The 21,793-nt window shown below is 44.7% G+C and overlaps 1 protein-coding gene across 1 annotated transcript in view; it reads right to left on the reverse strand.

The window, feature by feature from the left end:
* The window catches only part of LOC126259844 (RNA-binding protein Raly-like), a 1,182,113-nt gene that overhangs the window by 163,286 nt on the left and 997,034 nt on the right, over window positions 1–21,793 (reverse strand). The window contains exon 7 of the mRNA XM_049956900.1: window positions 475–603. Coding sequence (XP_049812857.1) covers window positions 475–603 — 129 coding nt within the window. The remainder of the gene's footprint in view (window positions 1–474; window positions 604–21,793) is intronic.

A 21,793-nucleotide genomic window follows, 5' to 3' on the forward strand; every position in this document is an offset into this window, starting at 1 on the left:
CGAGTCTCAGTGCGTAACCGTAACGAACGGGAATATTGCTAACCGATCTCCTGCACTTTGTATAACATTTACTATATATTGTTATGTAGCAACTTCTGTAACGTTTCATTTACGACTCTAGATAGGGATATGAAACTTATCGTTATGAAGCACGCCAAGTATCCAAGGAGACTTCTTTAATTTTATATTAATTATGCGATGATAAAAGGTAACGAATTTTGAAAATCTGGGTGGTTGAGTTATTGTTGATGTTTCATCGAATATATTTGTTACAGCATGAAATAAAACAGTTTTAAATCTAATACAACAGTCAAGCATGAATGTTAGAGTGGAAATTCATGTCCTGTCAGCGATGACACAGCATTAAGAAGTAATTATAAAAATATTGTGAAGGAAGGACCAGTTTGCAGTACTGACAAAGACAGCTCTCACAATGCAAAATCAGTTAGTGATTATACAACATGGATCACTTACTATTGTCCGCCAGCGTGTGGCACTTGCACGTGAATCGCAGCTTGCAGTACGTCTTCTTGTGTTCCAAAAGTTCTTGAAGCTCGGTGAACATCTCACGGCAGTTCCCACAGATGAGAATGTCAGGGTTACCTGTAACCACAAGAAACTGAGGCGTTACAAAATGTGAAAAAAAAGATAAAAGCAAGGTGTGTATAGCCAGAGACAAAGAGAAAAACTGTGCTGTCCAGTTTGTTAAGAAAGTTAAGTTCTGGGTTGAAACTTCCTGGCAGATCAAAACTGTGTGCCGGACAGAGACTCGAACTCGGGACCTTTGCCTTTCGTGGGCAAGTGCTCTACCAACTGAGCTACCCAAGCACGACTCACGGCACGTCCTCACAGCTTTAATTTCGCCATTACCTCGCCTCTTACCTTCCAAACTTCACAGAAGCTCTTCTGCGAAACTTGCAGAATTAGCACTCCTGGAAGAAAGGATATTGCAGAGACATGGCTTAGCCACAGCCTGGGGCATGTTTCTAGAGTGAAATTTTCACTCTACAGAGGAGTGGGCGTGGCTATAAAACTTCCTGGAAGATCAAAATTGTGTGCCGGACCGATGGTTCAAATGGCTCTGAGAACTATGGGACTTAACATCTATGGTCATCAGTCCCCTAGAACTTAGAACTACTTAAATCTAACTAACCTAAGGACATCACACAATACCCAGTCATCACGAGGTAGAGAAAATCCCTAACCCCGCCGGGAATCTAACCCGGGAACCCGGGCGCGGGAAGCGAGAACGCTACCGCACGACCACGAGCTGCGGACATGTGCCGGACCGAGACTCGAACTCGAACTGGAGACCTTTGCCTTTCGCGGGCAAGTGCTGTACCAACTGAGCTACCCGAGCACGACTCACTCCCAGTCCTCACAGCCTTAATTCCGCCAGTACCTCGCCTCCTAACTTCCAGACTTCGTAGAAGCTCAGTTGGTTGAGTACCTGCCCGCGAAAGGCAAGGGTCCCGAGTTCGAGTCTCGGTCCGGCACACAGTTTTGATCTGCCAGGAAGTTTCCTATCAGCGCCTACTCCGCTGTAGAGTGAAAATTTCATCCTAGAAACATCCCCCAGGCCGTGGCTAAGCCATTTGTCCGCAATATCCTTTCTTACAGGAGTGCTAGTTCTGCAAAGGTTTCGCAGGAGAGCTTTTGTGAAGTTTGGAAGGTAGGAGGCGAGGTAATGGCGGAATTAAAGCTGTGAGGACGAGGCGTGAGTCGTGCTTGGGTAGCTCAGTTGTGAGAGCACTTGCCCGCGAAAGGTAAAGGTCCAGAGTTCTAGTCTCGGCCGGGATCACAGTTTTGATCTGCCAGGAAGTTTCATATCACGGCACACTCCGCTGTAGAGTGAAAATTTCATTCTAAGTTCTGGGTTGTTTCAAAGCGAATGTCACGGTTTTACTTACAAATAATTCACTACATGAAACTCAAATTTTTGTTCGTATACCTGTGCCCTCGTGACTCACTATTTCCTGTGTCTTCCGTTAGAAAGCTCCATTAGCAACCATGGCGACTAGTGAACAGAAAGCTTTTTGTCTTTTACAGTTTGCAAGTACTTAATCTGTTGTTACAGTGCAACACGTGTTACATACTCAGTTCAGTTGTGATCCTCTAAGTGACGATAACGTCCATAGACGGTGTCATCAGTTTAAAGACACCTTCTGCCTTTGCAAAGGGAAGAGTGCAGAACGACCAAGAGTGACTGAAGCTCATATTGAATGTGCGAGAGTAGTCTTTCACGCTTAGCACCGAGAAATCATTTCGGAACGCTAGTCGTGACTTAGCGATTCCAGTGACGTCTGTGTGGTCAGTTTTGAGGAGACCTTTGCAAGTACGTCCTTCTCGTTGACATTTGTTGCAACCTCTGAAGCCTACAGACTACACCTTACATGCCAACTTTGCAAATGAAATGTTGCTGCATGACGATGAAGATTTTGGGTCGCAACGTCTTCAGTGATTAATGCTGTTTCGCTAAGTGGCAGTGTGAATACACATAATGTGCACATCTCGGGGGGGTTAACACATCCTCACGAGCTGATACAGTTGCAACAAGTTTTTCCTTAATTGAATGTTTTTTGGCCATATCGTGGCGGAAAGTTTATGTGCCTTTCTTTTTCGGTGAAGGTACTATAACTAGTATTTATCACCTTGATGCTCTTTTCTCACTTGGAATTGAACGAATAACTTCTTTTGGTAGCAAATAGCTAAATGTTGCACTGCCACAATACGCTACAGGTTAAACGACATGGTACCAGATCGCTGCACTGGCCACAAACGCCCGGATGACAGAGTTTGTTTCACATGGCCTCCACGTTCATCCGATCTGACGCCGTGCGATTTTTACCTTTGGGGATTCATAAAGGATCGTGTGTTAGTGCTTCCGTTACCAATTGATCTAACCGAATTAAGAAACAGGACTGAAGCACTTGTTGCAACAATTACTCCGGACTCACTGATGAAGGTCTGGGAAGCGCTCACCTATTGATTCGCTGTGTGTCATGTGATGAATGGTACTCACATTAAACATTTGTAAGAAAAACTGTTTGAGTTGCTCTTCCATAGGCTGTAGTATTTATAACTGCAAGTTGTGAGTAATAAAATGCTACAAAAGCCATTTTTAAACACCCAGTAGAACGGCGAACTGCATCATTTGCCGTAATTTGGCAGAAATGTAACCAATTTGCATTTTGACTGTGAATCTGGCTAAAGGTTAGTACGGGTCAGCGTGCGAATTTTCCGGAAATGCTATGCGACTGGATAGGGAAGCAGGGACGGCATTTCCAAAAACTGCCCCTTGTGGCACATGGATAGCGTCGCTTACTTGAATCCCACAAATTTGGTGGGGAATATACACCGCCGGAAGATAAGTACACCTGTATAGACGATATAGAGTTTGATCCAATGATGGCATATGCCAAATTTTAGCCTTCCGAGTGGCGGGATGCTCCTTTCGAAGAATTTCCACGCATGTCGGACGTGCTGCGTCAGCTATGCAGCGATGCTGGTTACCAGTGGTCACGCGAACATCCTCATACTGGTAAACGATGTTCTGGACGTCCAGGCAGCACCGCGAGGATTGTCGTGTTGTAAGGGTAGCAGTGCCGGAAGGTACAAAAAAATGGCTCTGAGGACTTTGGGACTTAACATCTATGGTCATCAGTCCCCTAGAACTTAGAACTACTTGAACCTAACTAACCTAAGGACGTCACGCAACACCCAGTCATCACGGCGGAAGGTACAGCTATAACTACACAGGTAAGAGGGCTTGTGAGCCCTGACGTGTCAACACCAACTGTTGCGAACCAGTTATTAGGAGTCGGACTACGGGCACCCGTATCTTTTGCCCGTCTTCCACTCGCGCCACAGTACCGACTTGCTCGATTCGACTGGTGCCGTGAAGGGCACAGAATGGCACGCCGTGGTCTTTAGCGATGAAAGCAGATTATTGCTTCATGCAAGTGATGATCGTCTGTGCGTACGACGTAGACCTGCTGAGTGCCGTCTTATGGAGTGCATTCGTACAAGACACACGGGCCCCGGCCTAGGCTTTACGGTGTGGGGTGCGATAAGCTACAGCTCTCGTTCGTCTTTGGTGTTTCTACAGGGTGTTTCAAAAATGACCGGTATATTTGAAACGGCAATAAAAACTAAACGAGCAGCGATAGAAATACACCGGTTGTTGCAATATGCTTGGGACAACAGTACATTTTCAGGCGGACAAACTTTCGAAATTACAGTAGTTACAATTTTCAACAACAGATGGCGCTGCAAGTGATGTGAAAGATATAGACGACAACGCAGTCTGTTGGTGCGCCATTCTGTACGTCGTCTTTCTGCTGTAAGCGTGTGCTGTTCACAACGTGCAAGTGTGCTGTGGACAACATGGTTTATTCCTTAGAACAGAGGATTTTTCTGGTGTTGGAATTCCACCGCCTAGAACACAGTGTTGTTGCAACAGGACGAAGTTTTCAACGGAGGTTTAATGTAACCAAAGGACCGAAAAGCGATACAATAAAGGACCTGTTTGAAAAATTTCAACGGACTGGGAACGTGACGGATGAACGTGCTGGAAAGGTAGGGCGACCGCGTACGGCAACCACAGAGGGCAACGCGCAGCTAGTGCAGCAGGTGATCCAACAGCGGCCTCGGGTTTCCGTTCGCCGTGTTGCAGCTGCGGTCCAAATGACGCCAACGTCCACGTATCGTCTCATGCGCCAGAGTTTACACCTCTATCCATACAAAATTCAAACGCGGCAACCCCTCAGCGCCGCTACCATTGCTGCACGAGAGACATTCGCTAACGATATAGTGCACAGGATTGATGACGGCGATATGCATGTGGGCAGCATTTGGTTTACTGACGAAGCTTATTTTTACCTGGACGGCTTCGTCAATAAACAGAACTGGCGCATATGGGGAACCGAAAAGCCCCATGTTGCAGTCCCATCGTCCCTGCATCCTCAAAAAGTACTGGTCTGGGCCGCCATTTCTTCCAAAGCAATCATTGGCCCATTTTTCAGATCCGAAACGATTACTGCATCACGCTATCTGGACATTCTTCGTGAATTTGTGGCGGAACAAACTGCCATAGACGACACTGCGAACACCTCGTGGTTTATGCAAGATGGTGCCCGGCCACATCGCACGGCCGACGTCTTTAATTTCCTGAATGAATATTTCGATGATCGTGTGATTGCTTTGGGCATCCGAAACATACAGGAGGCGGCGTGGATTGGCCTCCCTATTCGCCAGACATGAACCCCTGTGACTTCTTTCTGTGGGGACACTTGAAAGACCACGAGTACCGCCAGAATCCAGAAACAATTGAACAGCTGAAGCAGTACATCTCATCTGCATGTGAAGCCATTCCGCCAGACACGTTGTCAAAGGTTTCGGGTAATTTCATTCAGAGACTACGCCATATTATTGCTACGCATGGTGGATATGTGCGTTCTCGCTTCCCACGCCCGGGTTCCCGGGTTCGATTCCCGGCGGGGTCAGGGATTTTCTCTGCCTCGTGATGGCCGGGTGTTGTGTGCTGTCCTTAGGTTAGTTAGGTTTAAGTAGTTCTAAGTTCTAGGGGACTGATGACCATAGATGTTAAGTCCCATAGTGCTCAGAGCCATGGTGGATATGTGGAAAATATCGTACTATAGAGGTTCCCAGACCGCAGCGCCATCTGTTGTTGACAATTGTAACTACTGTAATTTCGAAAGTTTGTCTGCCTGAAAATGTACTGTTGTCCCAAGCATATTGCAACAAACGGTGTATTTCTATCGCTGCTCGTTTAGTTTATATTGCCGTTTCAAATATACCGGTCATTTTTGAAACACCCTGTAGAAGGGACGCTAACCATCGCTCGGTACATACAGGTGTTTTTAGACCTGTTCCTTTGTCTTTGTTGCAAAACGAAGGTGATCCTTTTTTCCAACAGGATAACGCTCACCTGTACACTGCGCACTAAACTGAGCGTGATGTTCAAGACGTGCACCAACTTCCCTGGCCAGCACAATTTCTACACATGTATCCCATCGAGCACGAGTGGGATTGATGAAACTAGACGGATCTTGTGTAACTCGTCAGCCAACAACTCTTACAGAACTACGTGAACAGACCGAGCAGGAGTCGCGTAACGCATCCCAGGACATTATCCGCCATCTTTACGATCGACTGGCTGCCAAGGTAAGCGCCTGCATTGCCGCCTTTAGAGGCTGCACCAGATAATAATGAGTTTCAGCATGGTGTAGTGGTTAATAAAAAGAAAGAAAATGAGAAGAAAAGAAAAAGGTTGAAAATGTGGGAAGAAATGGTGAATAAAAAAGGGGTTTTATAATCGTAAATGACCGTGAAAAAGGGAAAGAATGAAAAGCAAATCGGACTTAGGATTATAGAAAAGCTATTGTTGGGGTGGTCCTTGTGGCGTTTTTGAGCAAAAGTTAAACCAATTTCCACTACAAAAATTATTGAAAAGAAACAGAGAATAACAAAATGTAACTGACAGGGGGAAGTGGCGTAGATAAGAGTTAATCCTTTACCAGGTTAACTTGTCTTCTTTCGGGCGGCGTCCAGGTCTTCAAAAATCTCCTTCATTTCTGCGTGAAAAGTCTGCTCCTAAATCTTGCAATAAGTTTCATTGTCCAGGAATTTCTAATGTACACAAAACCGTCTTGATATTAAATGTCATTTATTTTACATTGCTTCCCTCCTCCAAATTTCATAACAACTTCCTTAATATGTCTACACATTAAAATCAGATCAAGACTAGCTATTAAGTTTTTTACGTCAGCATCAGATCACGTCTGCCTTAAGCTTCGGCTATCAAGAGAGAAACAAGAAACGAATAGAAAAACAAAAAAGAGTTACAATTTTAGTATTTTCTCTGCCGTCGAGCGCTCATATCGCTGCGACGGCACAATTCATGTCTGAGGGAACGAGTGCAGCGCGGCGAAATTCAAAGTCCCGCTACAATGGGTTTATACCTGGTATCTCAGAACCGCTTGTGCTATTGATCTGTAAATGTAAACATTTCATGTTTGCCGTATAAACTGTCGCAACAATAAATCTTGAATGAAATGGAAACCTCCACAAGTTTGCACTAATTTTTGTCCAGTAGTGTGTTTCACTCTAAATACTAGTTGGTACCGAGCGAGGTGCCGCATTGGTTAGCACACTGGTCTTGCATACGGTAGAACGACGGTTCAAACCTGCGTTCAGGCATCCTTATTTGTCTTCGAAGCAGATGTTTTTCAGTTCTGTAATATCAAGCGGGATGTTATTCCAGAATCGGGTTCCTGCTAGCGAGAAGGACTTCGAAAAACTGGCTAAACGATGGAGTGGAGCAAAAATGAATTTGCTCTTGTGGGAACGGGTGTTTCTGTCATGTTGTTCAGATAACAACCTTGAGGTCAAGGACAGATATGAGGGACAGTGCTCGTTGACAAGATAGTAGGGAAAACAGAGGGTATGGAAATCTCTTGGCTTGGCCGCACGCAGCTCTAATAGCTGTCCATATCACGGTAAAATATGATTACAGAGTAGAACAACACACATATAACTAACTTAGGCATTCATTACAAGTTCCATCCACCAGTTCTAATAATCATCACAGAATTTGCCTGAAGCGATTTCGGGAAACCACGGGATGATTATTAGAAAGGGCACGACCGACTTCCTTCCCCATCCTTCCCTAATCGGATTGGACCGATGATTTCGCGGTTTAGTCCCCTCCTCCAAATCAACCAACCAATTAGTTGGCACAGTAAAGATATTCGTAATGTGTTTTCACTTTGTTCTCATAAAATTTCTCGCCAAGTGTCGTGCAATGACGTCTCTCCAACAGCGTGTCGCGTCCGGTACCATAAAGCCACAATCCAGGCAGCTAGTATGAGGCACTCCACAGGGTTCAGTTATAGGTTCTATAACCTTTTCATTGATCATAAATGGTATGTCATCAGTTTTGCACTACTGTAAGTAACACATGTACGCTGGTGATCTACAGCTGCATCTAAGTGCAAAACCAACAACTCTGAAAACAGCTATCGAGAATTTCAGTATCGATATTTGTGCATTACAAAATGGACACGGTATGGGTGATTAAGGCTCGACCCATCCAAAACCAAAGCGGTTTTGGTTGATCATTCTAGATTCATTAACCCGAAATATCAGGAATCCCTACCGTCTTGAACAATAAATGAGGCAAATACCAGCTTCTCCCGTACAGTGAAGAGTCTAGGAGAAATAATAGATGAAAATATAAATAGGACTGAGCACGTAGGTACAATGTGAAAGACGGCGTCGACATCTCTGCATGCCCTACAAAAATATGAAATCTGTTTCCTCTTGATTTGGAAAAAAAAAACTCGTACAAACATTTATACTTTTAGTTACTGATTACAGCAACGTTATCTGCGAGATCTTTCTCATGAAATGTCATGGCGGCTGGAACTTGTAATGAATTCCTACGTTCGTTATATATGTGTTGTTCTACTCTGTAATCATATTTTACCGTGATATGGACAGCTATTAGAGCTGCGTGCAGTTAAGCCAAGTGATTTCCATACCCTTTCTCTTCCCTACTATCTTGTCAACGAACACTGTCCCTCATATCTGTTCTTGACCTCAACGTTGTTATCTGAACAACATGACAAAAACACCCGTTCCCACCAGAGAAAATTCATTTTTGTTCCACTCCATCGTTTAGCCAGTTTCTCGAAGTCCTTCCCGCTAGCAGGAACCCGACTCTGGAATAACAGTCCGCTTGATATTACAGAACTGAAAAACAACTCCTGCTTCGAAGACAAATAATGACATATCCACTAAGCACTGTCGATGTAATCACACGTTACCCTCGTACATACCTCTCCAAACCAGACTTTTCTCTTTCCTCCGTGCTCTCAGCTGAGACTCTCAAATTTCCTTTTCCCAGAACTCACTACATCAGAAAACATCTAGGTTGTGCACCTATCAATTCTTTTTATATCTGCCAGTACCATTACTGTTATTGTTGCCATTATTATTATTATTATTACTTTTTTCATTGTTAGTGGCAGCAGCTGGAGAAGTACAGGTACCGCTAACATTTACTTCATACTATCCACACACACTGCAGCTTCAGATCATTTTAATACTATTTGTCGTAAAGAAATTGTTTCTTTCTCAGGGAAGTATGATGTAACAAAGGTAATGTATACAGGGTGCTACAAAAAGGTACGGCCAAACTTTCAGGAAACATTCCTCCCATACAAAGAAAGAAAATATGTTATGTGGACATGTGTCCGGAAACGCTTACTTTCCATGTTAGAGCTCATTTTATTACTTCTCTTCAAATCACATTAATCATGGAATGGAAACACACAGCAACAGAACGGTCCAGCGTGACTTCAAACACTTTGTTACAGGAAATGTTCAAAATGTCCTCCGTTAGCGAGGATACATGCATCCACCCTCCGTCGCATGGAATCCCTGATGCGCTGATGCAGCCCTGGAGAATGGCGTATTGTATCACAGTCGTCCACAATACGAGCACGAAGAGTCTCTATGTTTTGGTAACGGGGTTGCGTAGACAAGAGCTTTCAAATGCCCCCATAAATGAAAGTCAAGAGGATTGAGGTCAGGAGAGCGTGGAGGCCATGGAATTGGTCCGCCTCTACCAATCCATTGGTCACCGAATCTGTTGTTGAGAAGCGTACGAACACTTCGACTGAAATGTGCAGGAGCTCCGTCGTGCATGAACCACATGTTGTGTCGTACTTCTAAAGGCACATGTTCTAGCAGCACAGGTAGAGTATCCCGTATGAAATCATGGCGGTGAATCGAGGAAGTACAGTACATACTGACGAAACTAAAATGACCTCTAACATGGAAATTAAGCGTTTCCGGACACATGTCCCCATAACATCTTTTCTTTATTTGTGTGTGAGGAATGTTTCCTGAAAGTTTGGCCGTACCTTTTTGTAACACCCTGTGTATGGAACCGTTGTCCGATGTAACGTGGCAGTTGTATAAAATTTGGCACGATATATCTTAGGAGGACAGCCAACAACTGTGCCAATGAATGCTAAGCCGAATGACTGCTTGCACAAGGGCCAGAGATGGATCAACGCCTTACTGACTCGCTCAATTTGTGAAGCTGTTTCTCTTGAATAAAACATTCAATTGTTCTGAAATTGTAATCATTTGTTTTTCTGTATATATAAATCATATCTACCGTCTACCGTAGCATTCGAATAATTTCTTCGTAATGTGTCTCCCTTTTGCATTTATTTTTTGTCTTAGAGGTTACTGGCTAAACAAAATAAAGGCCATGACTGTAAAATCAGGTACAGATTCCTTCGGTATTTTATATCATCAAAACTTGTCTCAGATCTTCATATGACTGTAGAAAGCCCAATTTTGGGAAGTGAAATGACTTTTTCGTCATTTGTTTACTTGGGGGCTGAAGAGTAAAATCTTGCGACAAAGTTAGCCATTTAAGATATCATGATTTTGATTTATTTAAAGTGTAATGGTGTCCTTTGTTTTCAAACCTCACGCATGATGGCTCAAACAAAACACAAAATATTGCTAAAAGCTTATGTATGGTGCGTAAAGAACATACCGAAACAATTATTAAAATTTCCCCTGCAACAAGCCCTCATCGAATGGACTTCCTCGATAAATGAAACGTTTCCTCAACACCCATAGGTAATATCTTCGGGAGCCGTGGCTTTAAATCACCTAAGCGGCGGCTACCTACTAACTGAAGGCAGTTTTCACGGCGAGGTAATTACATTATCGTTGTCGATTGGCGGCCCTCCTCTTTTTTGTATTTCCAGCGCCGTCGGCCGTTGGCTGTGGAGCACTGTCGCTACTGTACCACAGCAGAAGAACGGCAAACTTCGTAGCGAATGTCGGCAGCCAGACACAACTGAACTTTCGCATTCCTCTTGTAGATTCAAATTTAGCTTTGTAACATTAGCAAACGTGGCCTCGCTATGTTTGTAGTGAGAATGGATCAAAACAAACCATTTCTATCCTCTCTATAGCTATTCTAAGAAAGTAGAAGTAAATGTAAGTGGTACAAAATAAAATTGAGTCTTCTGCTAAACAAACGAACTCATGAAAAGAACTGAAACATATTTACACTACCAGAAACAACGAAAATAATTTGTTTACATCTGGACGCAAGTATTCGAACAGAGATCAGCTTTAGGTATCATCCAGTTTCGATTAATTACTGTCTTTAGTTTCCCACGCTTTTACCTCCTGCCCCTCTCCGTCTGATCGGGGGTCCACTCGCACCATCTCTATCCTCACTCCCGTCCTTTCCACCCGCCCCCACACCCGCGACATCACTTCGATTTCCGGTATCTCATTTCTCTTCTTCACCATTTTAATAGCAGGATCCCATGTTTTACACAGGATGTACCCGCTACCACGATTTATCAGAGGTTCTCTCACCCGAATCTCAGTAGCTTCCTTAATGACGCAGTCCCAGAAGCAGGACGTCTGTTTCAAAACCTTTGTGTGGACATAGTGCATTCCACGTAATTCCGTCAGGCAATGTTCTACGACGGCCAACCTGTTAGACTGCTGCAACCTTATGTGCGATTGGTGATCGCGGCAACGATCTTCGACAGCACGCACCATCTGACCATGTGTATCCTGTTACATCGGCAAGGTATCTGACGGACTTAGGATTTCTGTAGTCCAAGGTCGTCTTTCACACCAACAAGCAATGTCCGTGTTTTGACTGGTGGGTGGAAGACCGCCTTCACTTGGTGGTTCCGTAGAATCCATTCTATCTTGCCGGGTAAGGCGCCACGAAGAGAAATGAATGCAATGGCAGCGTCCCCCTGAGAATCCTCTTCTGGAGCCGCACTCTCCGAATTTGCCACTCCTTGTAGCCATTATTCCGGAAAACAACTCTCAGATGTTGAATTTCTTTGATGACTTTCGTTTTGAGACAGGGTGCGAGCCCTATGTTCCAGCGTTTTGAGCTCGCCGTTCCTCTGAGCAGGGTGGTGATAGCTGTTCTGAATGTAAGTGTAGGTCGGTGTGCGTCTTCTTCCAATACACACTTTGGCCCCAAGTGCCTCCGATCTTCTTATAACAAGGACATCCAGAAAGAGGAGCACTCCATCCACTTCGACCTCCATGGTAAAACTGGTATTCTGTTGCAGGGAATTAAGATGTATAAGGAAGTCATTCAGTTTGTCTCTTCCATGTGTTCATATGACGAAGGTGTCATCTGCATACCGGAAGAAACAGTTGGATTTACACTGGGATAACTCCACGGCTTCCTCTTCCAAATACTCCATATACATATTGACGCCATGTGGTGAAAGTCGGCTCCTGGCGACAACTGTTTGCTGGTTTTAGCCATTGTCGAAAAGAAAGTATGTCGACGTCAGGATGTGCCTAAAATGGTTGGTCGTCCCTGCGACAAATGTATGGCCAATAAGTTCTAAGGATTTTTGTAAAGGTACTCGGCTGAAAACAGGGAGAACGTTGAAACACACGAGTGAGTTAAAGGTATTAAACGGTCGGCGCTTTGGGCCACAGCGTGTACCGGAGGAAGACGCACACCGACCTATACAGTTGTAACCACCCGGCTCAGACGAGAGTTGTTCTTGAAACGGTGGTAGACAGGGCTCGCATCCTCTCTGACAACGAAAATACCAACGAAGTACTTGAATATCTGAGACCAGTTTTTCGGAAGAATGGCTACAAAGATTGGAGAATTCGGTGAGTCCTGCGTCCTATACGCTGTGTACGACCGGCGTAACCAGCAGAGGATTCTCAGGAGGACTCGGCCATTGCATTAATTCCATTTTGTGGTGCGTTATTCGGCAAGGTAGGAAGAATTCTCCGGAAACACCAAGTGAAGGCAGTGGTACGTGCACAAGTCAAAACACGGACATTGCTTGGTAGTGTGGAAGACGTCCTTGGACCACGGAAGTCCGGTGTCTGTCAGAAACCCTGCCAGTGCGGTAAGACATGCATAGGTCACCTGGCGCGTGCTGTGAAGTTCGTTACTACGAATACCAACGGCACGTAAGACTGCAGTAGGCTAACAGATCGACAGTCATAGAACATGGCCTGACGTAATGACGTGGAATGGACTATGATCACACCCAGGTTGTGAAACAGTCATCCAACTTCTGGGGCTGTGTTATTATAGAATCTACTGAGATTCCAGGAAGAGAGCCATTGATAAATTGTGACAGCCGGTACAACCTGAGTAAGGCACGGGATCCTGCTATTAGAATGACCCAAGAAGAGAAATGTGGTACAAAACTTGGAAGTGGCGTCGGGGGCAGACGGAGGAAAGCAGAGGAGCCGCCAGCACACCCATGTGGGCACGAACATAGGAAAGAGCACAGTGTCAGCGGGAGGACGGTGATGGGAGGGAGGGGTGTAGAGGTGCTGAGCGCGGGGTGACGACGGAACGGTCGATCAGAGGGAGAGTGGCGGAAGATACTATCGAGGTTCCGGCGCCTCAGACAGTCACTTCAACAGCGTACTTGATGACGGCAACGTGGTAGTCTGCCGAAATATTGTGCCCATTGGACACTGACATCCGGCAGTCCATCCGTGAACTATTTCGACATTGAATGCACATGTTTTTGGTGACTGTATTTCCCCACTCTGTTCCAAGGAGATCCTTTGGATGTGATATTTCCTGACACGATCTTCATTGCACATGTTCGCTATAGCATTTTAATCTGCTGTCTGGGGCGACTTTTTCAAAGTTTGGGGAGTGCTCTATACGATCCAAAGCTTCACATTTTAACCAGTTTGAAAGCCTCACAATTTAACCAGTATGATATGGGTCGTTGTTCTGCTGGAAATAATAATCATTTGCTAAAAATCACTGCTTCTCTGTACCCTTATTAAGATTGTTTTCAAGAATCCTCTTCTATTCAAACTTGGCCATGATCCCGTCTACGTGCATCATTTCCCCAGAACCTGATGAAGCCATACGGCGCCTTACCATGACGTTGTAGCCTCCACGTTTCACTGCAGCTGACTAGGTTCCCATTCTGTATTTGGTAGTCTCCACACTATGACACATTCGTTACACTTGCATAAGGAATACTAGCCCTCGTCCGATCAGGGAACGTGAATCTAGAATTCTGTTGGTTTCACCACATACGGATTAGTAAATTCTAGGGGCATTTCTGATTCACACTATCAACATATGTTTTCCTCCTAGAAACGAAGGCATTGCAACCGGCACTATTTTAAACCCGTTCCACTGTTTTTGTGTGAACCACAGTTCAGAATATTGCTCAAGACTTCCTCTATTCTCAGTTGCCGTCACCCTCGCATTCTGCTTCATTATTTTTATTCGCCTACTCGTCTGGTGTGAGACGTTTCCTGGGGGGTCCACCGGGGGCCGAACCGCACAATAACTGGGTTCGGTGTGGGGTGTAAGTTTACAAGGAGAGCCATATCTCGGCTTATTCACGACACGGTTCGTCTATTTGAAACGTCGAAAGATCGAGAACGCCTCTTTTTGCTTCAACATTTTCCTCTTCCGCCTTTGTCTGCTTACCTTTACGCCCCATTTCACTTGTGAAAACTTGCGAGTACACTATAAATGCGAGCTACTGTTGTGAGGCACAGAATGAACACAACGGCTGTGTAGTGGGTGCATAAAGCTTGCATCCAGTGATGTGTCTCTTAGTCGTCTGGCTACGTTCGAAAAGCTACGGCGTCCTGTAAGAGGGACCGCAAGTAAACACAACAGGTTGTGTGACAAATACATGAATTATGACAGTTTAAATACAGTTTTTTAGAAACACTATGGTAACGTTTATATGTATAGAAATTTAACATTACTAAATAAATATTACGTTGTTTATAATACAAAACAACGGAAAGTATTATATTATTCGAATACTTCTGTTGGCTTCCATTGTACAGTTTAACGATTATGGCATCGGCTTGGATAAAACATTTATTACGTAAAATAGGCTCCTATTTAGATTTATGATCGTGGACCATTCAGGATTATGTCGTCTGGAAAAAAGCAAAAGATATCATTAGATGACTATCAACAAAGTAAAACAAAGGTAACGGAACGTAGTCAAATTAAATCAGGCGATGCAGAAGAAATTAGATTAGGAAGTGAGGCACCAAAGTCGTACGATGGCTATTTGCAAAGTAATGAACGATCGGTCACGAAATGGAAATCCCAGTGAAAATCCAAGACTTATTTTTTTCAGCAGTTAGCTACACCTTGCGGCTATTTCTCTACATAGCCGCCGCTCCGTCTTAGACCAACTTATTTGTTGCACTTGCAGTGCCGAGAACTTTCATGGAGAGGGAAGTGTATGACAGGTACGTTAAGTGTGGTTGCATGAAATCAGGGGAAATCTCGCGGCAGGCACCTGTACTTGGCAGGGACACCATTTTCCAGGCATCTTTACGTGACGCTATCTGCATATCTTTTTTCAGCAGTTAGCTACACCTTGCGGCTATTTCTCTACATAGCCGCCGCTCCGTCTTAGACCAACTTATTTGTTGAACTTGCAGTGCCGAGAACTTTCAAGGAGAGGGAAGTGTATGACAGGTACGTTAAGTGTGGTTGCATGAAATCAGGGGAAATCTCGCGGCAGGCACCTGTACTTGGCAGGGACACCATTTTCCAGGCATCTTTACGTGACGCTATCTGCATATCTGTGCAAAGCTTCATCGGATTTGGACTATGTTTCCTTTTTACGATCGATCGTTCATTACTTCCAGAAAGTGAGTTCTCTTATTTCAGCAACAAAATAACTGACAATAGGAGGAGTAGCGAAGATATAAAACGCAGACTTTTCATGACAAGGAAAACTTTTCTGGGAAAGATAAGTTTATTAACATCTAATATAAATTTAAATGTTAGGAACTCACAGGCTCAAGTATCAAAAAATCGTTGGCCAGATACTGGGCGGAAGAGTGGAGGGTAAAAATCATAGAAGACGACAAAAACTTCACTACAGAAAGATGGTTGAAATGGATGTAGGTTGCACAGATTAAGTGGTTTGCACACGACCGACTAGCTTGGAGAGATGCATCAAACCAGTCCTCGGAAGGAAGACCAGAACAACTCATAAGAGTAATACACTACGGGCCATTAAAATTGCTACAGCAAGAAGATGACGTGCTACAGACGCGAAATTTAACCGTCAGGAAGAAGATGCTGTGATAGGCAACTGATCAGCTTTCCAGAGCATTCACACAAGGTTGTCGCCGGTGGCGACACCTGCAACGTGCTGACATGAGGAACGTTTACAATCAATTTCTCATACACAGACAGCAGCTGACCGACGTTGCCTGGTGGAACATTGTTGTGATGCCTCGTGTAGGGAGGAGAAATGCGTACCATCACGTTTCCGACTTTGATAAAGGTCGGATTGTAGCCGGTCGCGATTGCGGTTTATCGTATCGCGACATTGCTGCTCGCTTTGGTAGAGATCCAAAACCCTTAGCAGAATACGGAATAGGAGGGTAATGCGGAACGCCGTACTGGATCCCGACGGCCTCGTATAACTAGCAGTCGAGATGATAGGCATCTTATTCGTATGGCTGTAACGGATCGTGCAGCCACGTCTCGATCCCTGAGTCAACAGATGGGGACGTTTGGAAGACAACAACCATCTGCACGAACAGTCCGACGACGTTTGCAGCAGCATGGACCATCAACTCGGAGACATTTGTTGCGGTTTCCCTTGTCGCTCCATCACAGACAGGAGCGCCTGCGATGGTGTACTCAACGACGAACCTGGGTGCACGAATGGCAAAACGTCATTTTCACGGATGAATCCAGGTTCTGTTTACAGCATCATGATGGTCGCATCCGTGTTTGGCGACATCGAGGTGAACGCACCTTGGAAGCGCGTATTCGTCATCGCCATACTGGCGTATCACCCGGCGTGATGGTATGAGCTGCCATTGGTTACACGTCTCGGTCTCGCATTGACGGTACTTTGAACAGTGGACGCTACATTTCAGGTGTGTTACGACCCGTGGCTCTACCCTTCATTCGATCACTGCGAAACCCTACATTTCAGCAGGATAATGCACGACCGCATGTTGCAGGTCCTGTACGAGCCTTTCTGGATACAGAAAATGTTCGACTGCTGCCCTGACCAGTACATTCTTCAGATCTCTCACCAACTGAAAAGTCTGGTCAATGGTGGCCGAGCAACTGGCTCGTCACAATACGCCAGTCACTACTCTTTATGAACTGTGGTATCGTGTTGAAGCTGCATGGACAGCTGTACCTGTACACGCCATCCAAGCTCTGTTTGACTCAATGCCCAGTCGTATCAAGGCCGTTATTACGGCCAGAGGTGGTTGTTCTGGGTACCCATTTCTCAGGATCTATGCATCCAAACTGCGTGAAAATGTAATCACATGTCAGTTCTAGCATAATATATTTGTCTGCATTTGTTCTTGGTGTCGCAATTTTAATGGCCAGTAGTGTAATTTTCTTTTGGAGCTTAATTTTAAAAACTGTGAGATCCATTCAAGACACATTTTTTTCCCTTAACTAGCAGTTATCAAATAACACATAGCTTGACTTTTATTTTTTGACACCAATTATTGTAACGCTGATAAGTACTTTGAGAAAGAGAATCAACGGGCCAGCGTGATTAGTCGACGCTTCCCTCCCACTCGCACTTTAGAAATTCACCAGTGGTGGACCGGTCGATTTCGGTTGCTGATTCTATTGTGTAGTCCCTTTATAACGCAGTCGCTGAAATTCTCTTTGTGGTCGCAGGCAATCAGCGGGTTTTATGGCTCCAATTTGGACTCCGTCCATTTGCGTGCACGCGTACCAGGGGGCTTACCCGCGTTGCCGCCCCTGATACAGGAATGCGAAATTACCACCGAGCCTTCAGTCTGCCAGGATATTTAGGTATGTCGGCTGCTCGCTGCTCCTCTAGCGCGGTTCCACGGTGCGGACACGTCAGGACACATTGGGATTGCACATGTTCTGTCCCTTCTGTACATACATGTAGCTTAAGGAACTAGCTGTGGTTCTGTTCCGTCTTTCTTACGAATGGCAAGCACGAAACAATTGCTACAAATACAAAAGGACACACTAATTATTCTCCACAGTAATGATCAAAATTACTTAAATTTACAGGATAATTATGATGTCTATGAAACATCTCAAAAAGTCAGCACAGCCTAAGAACAATGCAGCAAATGGTACTTATCTGTTACTAAGGTTATGACGGTTCCATGTGTCCACCCTTCGTCAAACGGCACATCCGTAATCGGTAGTCAGGTTTCGCCCATAGCCAACGCAGCACAGCTGATGTGATGATGTGTCGCAAATCTTAAAGGTTCTGAGGTAAAGACGGAACATAAACATCATCAAATCGAATCACTATGGTGGCTACTCGGTTGGCGCTAGGTCGGTGGCCGCTGCACGCTACATTCAGCAACTTGGTGACGAACTTTCAACTGATCTCGTGTATAACTATAGAAATGTGCAGCGGTGGCATTTGTTGAAAGATAATTGTAGCGTGTCAAGATAGGTGATAACAGTTTTCATACGTTCGTCTGAGTAGCAACGGAGAGTATCTGTTTTTTAGTATTTTGATTGTTCGTGCACATTTTAGTAGTTTTTTACCTTCTTATTTACGTACAGTGTGCATAACAATTTTAGTAGCGCCACAGATGGGTAATCTTACCTCACGTCGTTGGCTACTTGTGATTACTCAATCAGGACCTGACTGCTTCGGTTAGTATTTTTTTTTCAGGAATTTGTATAGTTGGTACAAAGTAAGATATGCATCGCAGTGTGCCTGATGTGTGCAAATTCGTGGTTTATTGAGACATATATAGAAACTTTTAGGAGCTACTTTGGCCACGGTGTGTGGTCTGCTGCGACGTCAAGGCAGTAGTGGAGAGAGCTGCGACAACTTTGGTGATTTTGGAAATCCCGTTGTGGTGTCTCCGTCCTCGGATGCGCAACATCTTATCGGCTTTTCCTCACTCGGGGGTGACTGGTGGACACTGGTGAATGCACGTTTATCTGGATAGCGTTCGAAAGTTTTGACTGACTGCTTTCGTCTTGCGATTAGCGGAAGGTATGAGGCGGTAACCAGAGTTGATCAGAGCCAGCAAGGATGCCCCACCTATTCGGCCAGTGGTGAGCATTCTTGGCAACTCTAGACAGCCGCAGAGGATGTGCAGGTGATTTAAGCAGTTAATGGAGCCCCTCAGCGAAGTAACAGGCAGGTTCGAAAAGACTGCCAGTATGCACGCCATTAGCTATCCCGAAGGTCTCCACCAAGACGTGGAGAACGCTCCGCCGGCGACTTCTGAATGTTCTGGACGCACGAGTGACACTTGTCCGCAGCTCTTGGTGTAGTGGTTAGCGTTGCTACCTCTGGATCATGGGGTCCCGGTTTCGATTCCCGGCCGGGTTGGGGATTTACTCTGACCGGGGACTGCGTGTTTCTCTTGTCCTCATCCTTTCATCATCATCACCATCATCATTCGTGACAGTCGCTGCACTGGACTGTGTAAAAACTGGACTATGTAAAAAAGTGGGACATTGTACGGGCGCTGATGACTGGGCAGTTAAGCGCCTCACAAACCAATCATAATCATCTTGCCGCCTTGGTTCTGAAACAATCCTCAATTCCTTTAGGTAGCTGGCTGGGTTAGTGAAGCCTGCTGGTACGACACGCTGGGAGGGAGCCCGGGTCATGGCGGTTCTCTGGTTTGGAACCGACTAGAAGGTCTTGTCCAGAGGCTCAAACGGTTCTGCAACGACCTCGGGAGCGAAATTCTCGGCTGTCGCTATCGAGTGAAGAATCGCATGCCACCATCACTAGGTCAGATGAGCACTACACAAAGGAAGTGGCCAGTGGAGTAGGAGAATGTGGGTGGCTTACGCGCTGTTTTTATTGGTCAGCGAGGAAAAAAAGTGAGATATAATTTCAGACACTTAACTAGTCGGGTACGGATACGATTTTATGTATATAGACTGAAGCGGCGAATGAAAATTGGTACCATGACCGCGAAACCGAGCCCCGGTATTGAGCTTAACAGACAGGTACGTTTGCCACTTAGTCACCTTGACATAGCAGTTCACAGAGCTGCACGGGTTACCCTGGCACGCCTTCCTCAGTGCCGCCCCAGTAAAAGTACCGCCACATGCGCTTCAGGCTGCATCCCCCAATTACGTTCGATGCTGAGGTGCTATTCCAGAACATAGAGAGCCTCGGCAATTCTGTTCGTGTGTAAGGGAGAATTTAAAGTAGCCTGGGGCGGCATTGAGAATTTGTATCGAGGAGCCAGACGTGCTAGGTAACCCGTGCAGTTCTATGAGCTACTGTGCCAAGGTGGATTAGTGTCTAACGCACTTGCCTCGTAAGCAGGAGACTCTGGTTCGATTACCAGCCTTACTATCAATTTTCATTCGCCGCTTCAGACTGCAGACATAAAAAATAATGTCTTTCGCCAGAGCGCTTTTCTTTCTGGGCCGCTTTTTTGTCTTTTACCTTCTAGAGTGAAAGTGGCTTATCATTGTCTCTTGGCAATGACCACCCAACTGAAAATTTAACCCTGATAACGGCTGGTTATTACTGGCAATTACTGAGAGAAAGGCAGTCGCATTTACAGAAGCTATCGGACGTTTCGCAACTATCACGTTCCTGTGTTGCTCGGGTGAATGCTATCCCTCTTACCTTGAACGGTTACCTGCAGTACGCAAATCGAAATAGTCAGCGAACTACTGATAAACAAACGCTCTGTGCAAACGACGTTGCATTTCTCTCGGCGCCCTGGTAAAATAAATATTCTCTATTATCGGTTCGATGCCATTATAAAACATTAGTAAGGATTATGATTAGTAAGGATTATGACAGAGAATTGCAAATCTTCAATGAATTTTTGCAACTATCAAGGACGGATCCCAAGTGATGCAACTGACTTTTTGCTACCACCTATATGGTAGGTCAAGCATCCAGCAATAATACCCTGAAGCCATTCACCCTGGTGGGCCTTTGTTTGGAGTAAAAGCCGTATAACAGTTTTACCTGTTCCTCTAGACCATCAAATTAACATCAGATTTTAAACTGCTACCGTAACATAATGTATAGTATAAATGACTGCAAATTTGAAAGTGGCGGGTTCGAATCTTGTCATTTTCCTTGCAGTTATTTGCTTCAAATATAATGTTTTTAAATTTTCTAATTCTTTGCCAAGTTATTTTAACCATTGCACTAACTTTTTTCTATTTGCTCTCATACTTTCTTCCGGTCATTCTTCTTCATTTGGTTCAAATGGCTCGGAGCACTATGGGACTTAACATCTATGGTCATCAGTCCCCTAGAAATCAGAACTACTTAAACCTAACTAACCTAAGGACATCACACAACACCCAGTCATCACGAGGCAGAGAAAATCCCTGACCCCGCCGGGAATCGAACCCAGGAAACCGGGCGCGGGAAACGAGAACGCTACCGCACGATTTCATTTGGAATCTTTACCCATACGGTTTTAATTATATTTTATTTATATCCTGTATTACTTAATCATTTAAAAATACTAATCAGGCGACTAAAAACGAAGTACCTATTAGTATTCATATGGATCGTGCAATGGTTACAAAAATTTATGTTTCTTCGCGAGATGTACAGTTTTTGGGTGGTAAATGTCATGCAAACACTTGAAACACTAATTGTTCTCGCACAATATACAAACTATAAAATTTATCTTTCTATATTCACGTAGTTTATTCATCAAATTTAGCTCGAAGCACACTTCATTCACGTTATGAAATATTACTAAC

The sequence above is a fragment of the Schistocerca nitens genome, chromosome 5, assembly GCF_023898315.1.
Source record: "Schistocerca nitens isolate TAMUIC-IGC-003100 chromosome 5, iqSchNite1.1, whole genome shotgun sequence".
Classification (NCBI taxonomy): domain Eukaryota; kingdom Metazoa; phylum Arthropoda; class Insecta; order Orthoptera; family Acrididae; genus Schistocerca; species Schistocerca nitens.